This window comes from Dendrobium catenatum, unplaced genomic scaffold (genome assembly GCF_001605985.2).
Source record: "Dendrobium catenatum unplaced genomic scaffold, ASM160598v2 fragScaff_scaffold_45, whole genome shotgun sequence".
In the NCBI taxonomy this organism is placed as follows: Eukaryota; Viridiplantae; Streptophyta; class Magnoliopsida; order Asparagales; family Orchidaceae; genus Dendrobium; species Dendrobium catenatum.
The window spans coordinates 104,300-118,143 of record NW_021318507.1 but is presented as its reverse complement, the minus strand read 5'-3'; the positions used below and the strand labels follow the sequence as shown (position 1 = coordinate 118,143).

General features: G+C 38.7%; 1 protein-coding gene and 1 long non-coding RNA gene across 9 annotated transcripts in view; one reads left to right on the top strand and one right to left on the bottom strand.

Annotated features, from left to right (window-relative positions):
* The window catches only part of LOC114579437, a 37,249-nt gene that overhangs the window by 5,640 nt on the left and 17,765 nt on the right, over positions 1–13,844 (bottom strand). The gene's annotated exons all lie outside the window — the stretch shown is intronic.
* The window catches only part of LOC110092551 (phototropin-2), a 40,373-nt gene that overhangs the window by 17,069 nt on the left and 9,460 nt on the right, over positions 1–13,844 (top strand). For 4 of the 7 annotated variants that reach the window (XR_003700413.1, XM_028693931.1, XM_028693932.1 and 1 more), the window contains exons 19-20: positions 6,908–7,027; positions 7,160–7,248. Coding sequence is in view for 5 of the 7 variants with exons in the window: in XM_028693931.1 (XP_028549764.1) it covers positions 6,908–7,027; positions 7,160–7,248 (209 nt within the window). In the remaining 2 variants the exon portion in view is untranslated. Of the gene's footprint in view, positions 1–6,907; positions 7,028–7,159; positions 7,249–7,540; positions 7,908–13,844 lie in introns of those variants that run through there. The other 3 variants (XR_002302593.2, XM_020817143.2, XM_020817147.2) reach the window with 2 other exon arrangements.

The window sequence follows — 13,844 nt, the reverse complement described above, 5'->3', positions numbered from 1 at the left end:
GATCAAATTAACTTTAATTTAATTAAATTGAGATTGATTTGGGCCAATTTAAGTTTGACGATGCTCGATGAAGCGCGATCGAGCCTAATCGGGCTCAAATCGGCTCGATTAGCGCCGGGTCGATGCGAAATATTTATGAAAGAGGAAGATGATTGAAATAAATAAATATATTAGCATGCATTGGACTCCACAGAATGAGATAGAGGAGAGACCAATATAATGATGACTTACATAAAGACCCCCTCAATTAGGGGTGTCGATATTGGACACGACTCGAAAACCCGACGCAAAATTTCGTGTTCGGGTCAACCCGAAACGGGTCAGGTTTGGGTCCTGATTTTCGACCCGTTTGGAATTCCGGGTCGGGTTCGGGTTGACCCAAAAACCTGATTTTGACCCGGCATTCGGCCAACAACCCGAACGAAAAAGCGCACGAAAGGGAGAAAGCTTCCTTCACAGCGAGCGAACTCCCCTCGCTGCTTCTGATCAAAATGTTGTAACTTCTGATATGAATGGAAGGGAACGTCATCCAAGGAGCCAAGCCGAACTGCGCATGAAAAGGAGAAAGTTTCCTTCACACCGAGCGAAATCCCCTCGTTGCTTCCGATCAAACTGTTGTAACTCCCGATCCGAATGGAAGGAAACATCGTCCCAAGGAGCAAAGTCAAACTGTGCACGAAAGGGAGAAAGTTTCCTGCACAGCGAGCGAACTACTCTCGTTGCTTCTGATCAAAATGTTGTAAGTTCCGATATGAATAGAAGGGGACGTCGTCCAAGGAGCGAAGCCAAACTACGCACGAAAGGAAGAAAGTTTCCTGTACAACGAGCGAACTCCTCTCGTTGCTTCCGATCAAAATGTTGTAACTTACCATCAAAATGGAAGGGAACGTCATTTAAGGAGCGAAGCCGAACTGTGCACGAAAAGGATAAAGTTTCCTGCACAGCGAGCAAACTCCCCTCGTTGCTTCCGATCAAAATGTTGTAATTTCTGATCTGAAAGGAAGGGAACGTCATCCAAGGAGCGAAGCTGAACTGCGCACGAAAGGGAGAAAGTTTCCAGCACAGCAAGCGAACTCCCCTCGTTGCTTCCGATCAAAATGTTGTAACTTCCGATCCGAATGGAAGGGAATGTCGTCCAAGCCTCCAAGGAGCGAAGCCGAACAGCACACGAAATGTTGTAACTATGCTAGTCGGGTTCGGGTTGACCCGAACCCGAAGCGGATCGGGTTCAGATCCGAAAAACCGACCCGTTTACAAATAAGGGTCGGGTTCAGGTTGACCCGAACAGTGTCTGATCAGTTTAGGGTTGGACCCGAACCCGACCCTCGACCCGATTTTGACAGCCCTAACCTTAATGATGACAGTACAGATGATTTCTTATTGTTAACAACTATTTCAGCTTTTTTTAGAAATTAAATATGAATGAGAAGGGAATTGAAAAAGAAAAAATTTAAAGTTGAACTTAATGTTATACGATACTTTTATGTCGTTTCTATATCTAATATTTTTTTACTCGTGTAATTTTTGTATTTCAATTATAATTGATGCAATTTATCACTGGTTACTTTATCGTTTTATGTAATATTTTTGTTTCATATGTATGTCAATTTGTTTAACACTACCGTTGCTAGGTCCCAAGTCCTTGATGAGAAAAGTGGAGGGTTGCATTAGGTAGTCGACAGCCAGCGTAAAACTTGTCGAATAATAATGACATGAATCCTTTAAAAAATTGTGTTAATGCTAGGGTATCCCCTGGAAGCGACGTGCTGTATGGCCTGAATATAGTGACAAGTGTGCAAGGGCCGCTGCACCGGCGCCCGGGTGCAGTGTTAAATAAGAAAGGTTTCCCACATCAAGGATGGATTTAAATATTGAGTAGATGACAAGTATTTATTTTATTTTAAGGATAATAAAATAAAATAAAATAAAATATTTACAATATAAATAGGGTCATGGTCTTGAATTTAAGTAGTTAAATTGTCATTTTCGTTATTTTCCATCTACAGAGAAAAGAAGAGGTCTCTCTCTCTTGAAGAACACCGCTTTAAACGTGGAAGATCGAAAACCTCGATTCTGCATTTCAATGGATTCAAGTATGCTCACGACAATTTTCTCGATGATTTTACATGTAATTTGAAGGAAAAAAATTATTTTTTCATCTCCATTGAATCCTACGTGACCAAGTTCTCTTGCCGAAAATTCAATGGGAGAGCCATGTTATTTTTTATATGGGGCATAAATTTTTTAATTTAAAATACCTCGACCTTTTTTTATCTAAGCTTGAGACCAATATTAATGGTTTTAAAGAATATTTTGGAGTTATTATTATTATAAGAAAATAAATAATAAAATAAAGGAAACCTATAATTGAAAACACTTGATGTGCATAGTCTCCTTACATGTCACTTATAAAATTTATCTTCAAGTTTTTGTATTTTAAAATCGTTGTACAATAATTTCATTATCAATACCATTAAATATATATTTATATATGTAACATCAAGATTCCCAAATAAGGGATGCTTGTTTGCAATGATAAGAGTTTTCATAAGACTGAGAACGTAAGGCGAACCAAGTTGCTTTGTTGGGAAAATAAGATGCAACAACAATAACAACAACAAATATATTTGAATTAGAGTGAGTCAAACACATTAATGAGAATAGTTTATCCAAAATTTATAACATTTTAAATAACATGTAATTAATAACAAAAAAAATCAAATAAATATTATACGCTCTATTTAAAATTTATCCATACAACAACAACATCAAGCCTTTATCCCACTACGTGCGGTCGGCTACATGAATCCTATTTCTCCAATATGACCTATTAAAAGTCAAATTCTCGTTTAAAATTTATCCATAACTCTATAAATTATCCTCATGAGAATTGAGTTATTCAATAGAGAGAATTAATGGAGCATAATTAAAACAAAAGAAAAAAAATAAAATTATTAAAAAAATCACAATAATTTAATGAGATTTGACCAAATTAACGAATGATTTTGAATATAACAGTACTTATAACTATTGAACAACTATTTAGTCAAAGAATAATATTTCTAATATGGTATAGAACGACGAATCGCAAATTAAAATAAAATAAAATGTTACATATTTTAAACTTTAAATATTACCCATGAAAATAACATATAATTAAATAAATTAAATAAAAGGCGAGCAGCAGATCCCTTCCTCACCGGAGGTAGCGATTTATGTCGTGGCAACGCTAGGGTTTCCCGCCTCTTCTCCCTTTGATCCAGTCGCAGGTAACTGAATCCTCTATTTCGTCGTTCTTGTTGTTTCGTCTCCTTTACAGCGATCTGCGTGGAATTTTTTTGTTTTGAGAAGGATTTGTTTTGTGGATGAACGTTCTGATGCAACAACCTATGTCTTCAGCGGAATTGTTGTTTGAGCATTAGGTGGGGGTCGATGATTTGCTTATATTTCATTAGTTCGTTTTTTTTAGGAGGAATTAGGCCGTCTGAGTTTATCCTGATTGGAACTGTCATTGTCACATACTCTGAAGTGAGTGATCTTGGATGTTCTATTTAAATTATTGAAGAAGGTGAAATCAATGAATTTCAGGGCTATGTTAACCGTGAAAGAAAAGAATCAGATTTTGCCCTAAATTCGAGAGCTTTCCAATTCTATGGTGAAATGTAAAGAACTGGTTAAAAAAACGAAGGCTTTTGGTAGTTCGGTTCTGTAGGTTTGGTAGGGTTTTTTCTTTCTTTGTACATAATTGGTGGTTGCTATTTGATGAGCTTGAGTGATGTATGCATAGATTGAATTGGTAGATAGCAGTATTTTCTGTGCAGATTGGCCTCAAGTATTTGCACGTTTTTCTGGTTATGGTCCCGATGGAGCGTTTTGGATTTGATTTAGCAGATTGGATGTGGGTGCTTGGCTGTTTGGATTGCTTCATAATTGTTTGTTGTGTTGTGGGTGTGGCGAAATTGGTGTTGACTATGAGAAAGAATTCATTGGCTTCTTCTAAAATTTAGGAAACTAGTAAACTCCACTTTGAGCATTATTGGCAGATTAGACGTGTCCTTTAATCTTCTTGGATGCTATTGGATGAATATTGGCTTTACCCTTAGAGATAGGATACGAAATGAGCATATACGTGAAAAGGTTGGAGTACCTCCAGTAGAAGATAAGATTAGAGAGAGTCGCCTTAGATGGTTTGGTCACATAAAACGGCGGCCTTCCAATGACCAGGTTAGGAGAGTAGAGGTATTATATTTGACTTATGTTAAGAAAGGTAGAGGCAGACCTAAAAAGACCTGGTTAGAAAATATTAGGAATGACCTTTCTTTATTAAATTTAAACGAGAATTTGACCTTTAATAGGACATGATGGAGAAAAAGGATTCATGTAGCCGATCCCACGTAGTGGGATAAAGGCTTGATGTTGTTGTTGTTGTATGTATGTCAATTTGTTACTGATGCATGCAAAGGGGGGTCAAAACAAGACGAGAATTTGTTTTGACCCTTGGGCTTCTAGTGTTCTCGGGTGAGCCTTGGTTGCTTGGTATTGAGCTCAAAATGCTGGAATTTTACTTAGTTTTAGCTCATAAATGTTTGAGCTAAAGTTTAGCTCAATGATTGAGGGATTTATTGCACTTCCTATCTCATTAATTTTAAGCTCTTGGTTAGCTCATAATGAGCTTAAGTTTGGCTCATTTATTTAAGTTTAGTGGAAGCTCGTTAAGGTGGATCTTGCCCCTTTTTCGTCCCCATGCTTCCTCTTGGTTTTCCTCCCTTTGTCTTCTCGGTTTCCTGTGCTGGTTGGTTCTCGTGCCTTGGCCCTTTGGTTCCCGTGGATGGCTGCTTGGTTCGCGTGGCTGGCTGGCTGGTTCCCGACGTTCCCGTGCCTTGGCCCTTTGGTTCCCGTGGATGGCTGCTTGTTCATGCGGCTGACTGCTTGGTTCCCGTGGCTTTTCTTCTCTGTTTTGTTGTACCGTATGGGGGCTGCTGTTTGGTGGCTGTTTGGGGTGGAATTCCATGGGATTGTCTCTGTTTTCTGTGCTGTTTTCCTGCAGCAGTTTTGCTGCTTTTTGGCTTTCTATATTTCTTGAATTTAATGGATTTAATGGGAGATATTTGGGCTGTTTGGCTGCCCTCTTTGTGTTTATAAATAGTAGATGTTTTGAGGCTTAAAAAAATGTTAGAATGTGATTTTTGGAATAGAAAAAAAACAAGCGGGTTTGTTGTTTGGAAAAGCTTGCGAGCTTTGTCCAACTTCCCTCCTTTCTTTCTTCTTTGAGAAAGCTTGCGAGCTTGTCTCCATTTCTTCTCGGCTTCTTATCTCTTCTTCTACCAGCAAGAATCTACCCCACTTGTCTCCTTCTCAATCCAAGAAAGCAACTTTAGGTGTATTTTTATGTTCTAGTGTTGTTTGTAAGTCAAAGTTGTAAGCATCCTGTAAGCGTCTCTTATAATACTAAAGTTTGTTTTTGTCATAAATTGTCTAATTTGTCTAGTTTTAGTGAGTTCATGTAATCTTCTGTTATCTTCTAATTTATAGGAAGAGAATTCTTTTGTTAGCAAAAATTTGGGGCCCTCTCCCAAATTTTTACTTGCATCAGTTACTTCATAGTTCAATAAAAAACTAATATGTCATCTTTTAACATATTATTTGGGTATTATATAAAAAATCACTTTTAACATTTATTTGCTCTATACATGATGTAGGCAAGGGGGGTCAAAACAATACTTCCTAGGAAGGGTTTAGTTTTTTCTTGCAAAAATTTTGGAAAAAAAATTTGGGGTTTTTCCCAAATTTTTGCTTGCATCAATACATAATTTTTATTTTGAGGCTCAGACCTCAAAACGCCTTGAGGCTTACGCCTCGTCTCACGAACAAAAAATGCCTCAATACCCAATTGCATAATTTTAAACATTGTATCAAAGAATAATATTAAACCAAGTTTATGAAATCTTATATACTTTTTAACATTAATCCAAATACTAATTATAATTTTTTTACATATTTATGTGTTATATGTACACATACATTGAATAAGATGAGTTGCCCACTCACAAATTATCAGTAATAGCATAGCATAAAATTAACCTAAATATATATATGTATGATCCTTAATTATTTTCTCAAGCTTTCCCTTTATTTTTAGCTCGATAAATTTTCTCTTAATCCTTTACAACATATAATATGAGAACAATATTTACTAAATTAACATTAATCTTTATGGTTACATGCATAACTAATAGAAATAGTAATATAGGGTTACATGCTCTAAACCATCTTCATTTTATTCTCTTAAATAAGATCACATAATTACTAAAAATCAATCTAAGGTTAATGAATGGTTTAATCAAACCTTAGCAACATAAGAAACTCATTTGTGCAACGAGATGAAGCTGTGTTAAGGTTCTTACCTTGTTCAAAGAAGGAAGAAGAAGATAGAATCCCATTTTCAAACCCTTGATCCCCTTCTCCTGCTCTCAACTTCTTGCCTCTAAGTAAGCTGTTAACATTCTCTTTTCTTGATCTCCCTTTGTTCTAATCGGCCTTGAAATGCTCCTCATCCATTTCAATCTCGCATGCTCTTGATTCCCTCTTATCTCTTGATCTCTCGATCAAACTCATTCTCTCACCCTAGGTCTCTTCCTCTCATAGTCCTATTTATTTAGCAAATCCGAATTCAAGATTTATTCTTGCCACCATCTGTCATAAGGTAGTGGGAGCCCCACGTCACACACACACACACACATGCATGTAGGTAGGTAGCTTTTGTACCAAGCTGTAAATTACTTGTATGTTATTTTTTAATATTTTCTTTTACCTTCATTTTTTTAGTATTGTGTTTTCTTCTTCAAGCTTTCAAGTATATGCTATGCTCCACAAAAACTGATCTCTAAGTTCCTTAAAAAATGTACAGGTAATCAAGCATGCAACGCCAACAAGAAGAAGATCCAAAGACCATCCTCCACCAATCTTTGTAGCAGAGCCAACCACGCAATCAAATTCATTTGTAGGAACAGAAGAGTACATAGCACCTGTATGATGTTTCTATTTTTTTTAAGATGACTAATCATTTTCACACACCGCTATTTTTTTTCCAAATTTATTAAATAGTCATCACCAATTATACTCCAACACTTACTCTAGGACTGTAAATGTTTTCTCTTAGGAAATAATCAGCCGAGGTGCGAGTGTGGCAAGCATGCACAAGTTCATGTGCCCTTCTATTTTTGAATGCTCATCACACCCAAATGGAAGGTTGTGCACTGCTATGTCTCTCTTCCAGAAGCCACATGAAAATAATAGTACTAAGAGATCCATCAAAAAACAAACATGCAGAAAACAACACGATGTAATTAGTGGTACACTCATAATACATTAGAAAGGCAGTATGTATTAACTTTAATAAGAACTAGGATATGCATGACTATCATTACCAATTTCATAATCTTCACCAAGAATAAAATTCTTAGACTAAACGTCCCACACGGAATTTTTTTAGATCAAGAGCAAATTTCACTAAATCGCACAGATAGTTTCATTCTGCTAGGTCATTATGATGCAGTTGGCAGCAACAATCCAGCTATTCATGTGAGGAGGCCCATGATCTCCTTTATCATCTATGGGAGAAGATCAGAAGATGCTCTGGGAGGAAACTCTTTGGGAAAGGGGGACTCTTTGAGAAAGATGTAAGGGGCATTTATTAGGGGATTTGAGCTGTTTAGAGGGGGAGATTTAGGGTTTTTTATGTTATGTTTTAAAATTTCTGAATTACTTTTTGTGAGTTGTTTGAGTTCCTAGTAGCTTCTAGGAATTGTGGGAGAGACGATTCACCTCTCCAAAAGTGAATCAACTTGTATCTTGTCTTGCTTTGCTTGGAAATTAGTTAAAACAATTCTTTGTGTTATTTCTGGATATATTTGGAGTAAGTTGCTGTTTTTATATTGTTGTGTGATGTTTTGAACATCAAGTCCTATCAAATTGGTATAAAAAAAACTAGGAGAGCTTGGTCGATTCAAATTTGAAGTTGATGAAAGGATTTCATCCATGGAAAGAAGGTTTTCTAACCAAGAAGATATGATGAAGAAAATATTGGAGCTTCATACCCAACCGGCAACATCAGAGGCGAGGGGACCGGAGGGTGGCCAAGGAAGTGGGGCCCCAATATCAGCACAATGAGGAATGATCGAGAGGTAGAAATCTTGGGCAATAGGGAAAATATGCAACCTCTTGAACCGATAACCAGAAGGGACATGAGAAGAAATTGGGAGGAAGAAACAAGGAAAGATGATTTTGAGGAAAATGATATCTATGAAAGGAGGAGAGGTGGGAAAGAACAATGGAGAGATCACAACAATCGCTATATAGGAGGAGTCGGAGGTGGAAGAGGAAGTTGGATCAGAGGGGATCCGAGATTGAGAAAACTGAATATGCTCGTTTTTTAAGGGGAAGATGCTCATGGGTGGTTCTATATAGTGGAGAGATACTTTGCAGTGAATGGGCTGACGGAGGAAGAGAGACCCACGGTGTCGGCTTTATGCTTTGGAGGGGAAGGCCTTGTCTTGGTGACAGTGGAGAGACATGAGAGAACCAATTCGGTCGTGGGGGAAGTTCAAAGATAATTTATTAGAACGTTTCCAAACCAGTTGGGAAGGAGACTTTTACAAGCAGTTCTTTACTCTTGTTCAGGAAGGGATAGTGATGGATTATCGGGAGAGGGTTGAGTACCTTTCTAGCTGATTGGGGAGGCTTTCTGAGATAGTGTTGGAGGGGAATTTCATGAAGAGACTCAAGCTAGAGATCAGGGCTACTATATGGTTATTGAGGCCACGAGGGTTGGGGGAGACTATGGAGCTAGCCCAATTGGTGGAGGACAAAAACTCACTTGAGAGAAGCAGCAAGGAAAACAATTTAGGAGCTTCATACCAGACGATGACTAATTTTTCGGCACCAAAGGTACAACCTGTGCCCATTCAGAGAGAAGTACTCGAGGATAGGGGATTGAAAACGCGACCAGGGGGGAATATCAAGCGGTTGACTGAGGCAGAAGTTCAAGAGAAGTGGGCTAGGGGATTGTGTTTCCGTTGTGATGAGAAATTTGCGTCGAACCACCGCTGCAAGGATTGTTCGCTATAGGTACTTACAGTCTGTGATGAGGAGGAGACTCTTGAGGAGGAGGTGGTTGAGGAGGAGGAGCATTTGCACCTAGATGTGGCGGAGGTCTCCCTAAACTCAGTGATGGGGTTTACCTCAAATCACACCATGAAGGTAAGGGGATAGATATGAGAAGAATCAGTGATAATTTTGGTGAATAGTGGGGCTACCCACAACTTCATCTCCAATCAGGTGGTGGACCAATTGAGGATGAAGCTAGTTGACAAGGGTTGTTTTGGGGTGATTATGGGAATGGGGAAGATGGAGAAGAGTAAAGGCATCTACCTAGGATTTATGGTGACACTACAGGAGATCTAGGTGAAGGAGGATTTTCTTCCCATAGAGTTAGGGAGCACATATGTAATTTTGGAAGTGATTACAGACATTGGGGGAAATTAAGGTGGTGGAAAGCATTGACTATGGAATTCATGGTGAGAGAGAGGAAGGTGAGAATCAGAGGGGATCTTAGTTTATCCAAAAAGCTTTCTCTCAAGACCATGGTGAGGGCAATCCAGAGAGAAGGGATGGAATTCTTGGAGGAACTCCAGAGCCTCGAGGGAAGAGGAAGTATGGGGAAAGAGGAGGTTTCAGAGATAGTCCAACCACTCCTACAACAATTCAACGAGGTGTTCCAACTGCGTCAAGGCCTTACCCCAAGGGAGCATGAACATGCCATCATGCTGAAGGAGGGGGTATTCCCTATCAGTGTTCGACCCTATCGGTACTCAAATGTTCATAAAGATAAAATTGAGAGACTGATCAAGGAGATGTTGGAGGACCAGATCATTCGGCCAATGTTAGTCCCTTCTCTAGTCAGGTATTGTTGGAGAAGAAGAAGGATGGTAGTTGGAGATTTTGTGTAGATTACCAAGCTCTGAATAAGGAAACAATATTGGATAAGTTTCCTATACCTGTCATTGATGGGTTGTTGGATGAGTTATATGGAGCGAAGATGTTCTCCAAGATTAATTTGAAATCGGGATATCATCATATTAGAATGTGACCCAATGACATCCAAAAGATTGCTTTTATGACTCATAAAGGCCACTACGAGTTCTTAGTGATGCCTTTTGGGCTTACCAACGCCCTAACTACCTTCCAGTTGTTTATGAACAAGGTATTTCAGCCCTACCTCCTCAACTTTGTATTGATTTTCTTCGATGATATTTTAATGTATAATCGGTCTGAGGCAAAGCATGTGAAACACTTAGGTAGTGTTAGTAACATTGAAGGAGCATCAACTATATGCCAATTTGAAGAAGAGTTCCTTTGCACAGCAGAGAGTGGAGTATTTGGGACATGTGGTGTTCAAATCAAGAGTAGCTTAGAGACTATGTTGGAGTAGCCCTTACCCAAAACTCTGAAGGAGTTGAGAGGGTTCTTAGGACTCACAAGTACTACAAGAAATTTGTGAGGTGATACAGTTCTATACCATGGTCGTTGACAGAGCAACTGAATAAGGATAGTTTCAAACGGGGGGGTGGCAGCCACTCGAGCATTCGAGCAGCTGAAGAAAGCCATGAAGAGTGTCCCTGTGTTTGCACTACCAAATTTTAGCCAGCCATTTTTCGTAGAGATTGATGCATCAAGTTATGGGTTAGGAGCAGTTCTTATGCAGAGTTAGAGACAGCTTATTTCAGCCGGGTTTGATCGCTAGGGCCTGGCTGAAATCAGTGTATGAAAGGGAGCTAATGGCGATAGTGTTAGCAATACAAAAGTGGCGACCTTATATGTTGGGACGACACTTCATAGTAAGGAACGACCAGAGAAGTTTGAAGTTCATGTTAGAGCAGAGGATGGCATCAGTGGTAGCTTTCAAAGTTGGGTTATGACTTTGACATCCAGTACAAGTCCGGGTTAGAAAATAAAGCAGCATATGCTCTCTCCAGGCGTAGTGAAGACACTCAAGTTATGACTCTATCTATTCCCATGATGGTGGATTGGGAGGCCTTGAAGCATGAGTGCGAGCAGGATGAGGACTTGAGTAAGATCAAAGGAGACTTGTTGCATGACAAGGATAGCCAACCTGATTATTCTTTGATGAGCTAGAAGTTGTTATACCAAGGATGATTTGTGCTTTCCAGGAAATCGCCACACATCCCTCATTGTTGCAGGAGTTTCATGGCACATCTATTGGGGGACATTCAAGAGTTCATAAGACATATCATAGACTTGCAGCGGAGCGATACTGGGTGGCATGCAGAAGGATGTAGAGGAGTTGGTGTCCAGTTGTGATGTGTGTCAAAGACATAAATACCTAACTATGGCTCTAGATGGTCTTCTACAACTATTAGCATTACCCGAGAAGGTGTGAGAAGATATGACTATGGACTTCATTGAGCGACTACCTAGATCAGACGGGTTAATTGTGATTCTAGTGGTGGTGGACATATTGAGCAAATATGCTCATTTAGTTCCCTTAGGCCACCGTTACACCGCGATGTCGGTGGCAGCATTAATTAGAGAGGTGGTTTGTTTGCATGACATACCTAAGTCAATTATGTCTGATCGGGATAATGTCTTTTTGAGCCACTTCTGGATGTAGTTATTCAAGATTCAAGGGACTATCCTGAAGAGGAGTACAGCTTACCAACCCCAAACGGATGGTAAGACGGAGGTGGTGAATCGCAGTGCGAAAACTTCTCTTCGTTGCTTTGTATCAGATACACCAAAGATGTGGGCCAAATGGTCAGCCTGGGCAGCATATTGGTATAATACTTCATATCATATAGCAGCCCAGACAACGCCATTTGAAATTCTATATGGGAAGGATCCACCTCATATGATATATTGTGGGCATCATAACACACCAGTGTCATCAGTGGAGCAATACTTGGGAGAAAGAGACCGTATTTTGGCATAATTGAAGGAACATCTACAAAGAGCACAATAAATCATGAAGAAATAAGAGGTTGGGCATATGACAGATCTGCAGTTTAAGATTGGGGACATGGTTTATTTGAAGATCCGACCTTCATCACCTACGGTTGCCACCGACCTCAGCCATCCATCTCATATTTCATGTATCGCAACTGAGACGAGCCACTGAAAACCACACACCCTCGCTCGCACTACCGGTCACATTCTCAAAGGATATGGAGGTGATATTAGAAACATTGGAGGTGAAAGGGATGCATCAAGGAGATATGGGGATCAAGGAGGTGTTGATCAAGTGCAAAGATTTACCAGAATATGAGGCGACCCTACAATATTATTCAGAAGCAATCTTCCTTTTTCCACTTTAAGGACAAGGTGACTTTTTTGGATGAGAGTATTGATGCAGCAAGCAGCAACAGTCCAGCTAACCATGTGGGGCCCAAGACCTCCTTTATCACAAAAGAAGAGGCTTTGGGAGGAAACTCTTTGGGAAAGGGAGGGACTCTTTGAGAAAGGGAGGGACTCTTTAGGAAAGATGTAAGAGGCATTTATTAAGAGATTTGAGCTGTTTAAGGGGGGAAATTATGGGGGGTTAGGCTTTTCATGTTATGTTTTGAAATTTCTGCAACAGTTTTTGTGAGGTGTTTTGGGTTCCTAGTAACTTCTAGGAATTGTGGGAGAAACGATTCACCTCTCGAACAATGAATCAACTTGTATCTTGTCGTTATTTGCTTGGAAATTAGTAAAAACAGCTTTCTTTGTGTTATTTCTGGATCTATTTGGAGTAAGTTGTTGTTTTTTATGTTATTGTGTGTTGTTTTGACCATCGAGTCTTATCACATTATTTATCACTTCAGTAGAAAACTAGCTTCACTCTATTGAGTTCAGGTTGAGAATCTAACTTTCAAGTTCATGCTAGAAATAAGAGTAGGCAATAGCTTAATAAATCTTGTAAATATGCTCCCAACTAGCAACAAACTTGCATCCAACAAGAAGGCCAAAATAGAGCTTACAAATCGTTTATGTCGTAATCAGTATTTAAAATTGCATGTATTAAGGATGCAAAATGCCAGCCTGGCAACTTTCCATAAAGTAATCAAACATGAATTCAACGTGCTTACTTTATCACTAATGTAATCACTTCCAGACGCCTTTCAAATGTATGAGTGAAAAAGGCGAAGTAATACAGCTAAAAGCTCGCTAAACATCTTGCTGTTGGAAGGACTGCCTGTTGCGTGAAATAGTCAACGGCAACTTATAAAACATGCAGCAAGGGGTTGTATGCATGTTGATAGAGAAGAATAATAGATGGAGAATATTTTAGGGATTTCTTCCAATTTTATAATACTATGCCAGAACACAATTTATGGAGAATAATAACATGGGATGCAGATTTTAAGGATCCTTTCTATTTTCTGCAACAGATACAAGTAAATGATGAACATATTGTTTGTAGGTTGTGACGTTGTGTTTAGAAACAGCCAGCAATGCAAATCGAATTCAAATTAGGGATGCACATTTTTTAGTTTAAAGAAGAAATTAAATCAACAATTGATGAATTGAAAAAAGTCGATTTGAACATTGAAGACCACACCTTACTTTCATAACTGTATTACTAAAAGAAATTAATGTCAATAATATGATTCAACTTTCAAAAGAGTTTTAAGTATTTTTTGTCTAAAGTTATGAAAAAAACTTCAAGTCTATATCCAGATGTAGCAATCCATAAACTTGTAATTCAAGTAAATGTTGTTCTGATTAAACATGCGCACATAAAGATAAACTTAAAAATCAAACAATAAGTAATAAATGAAGTTAAAAAA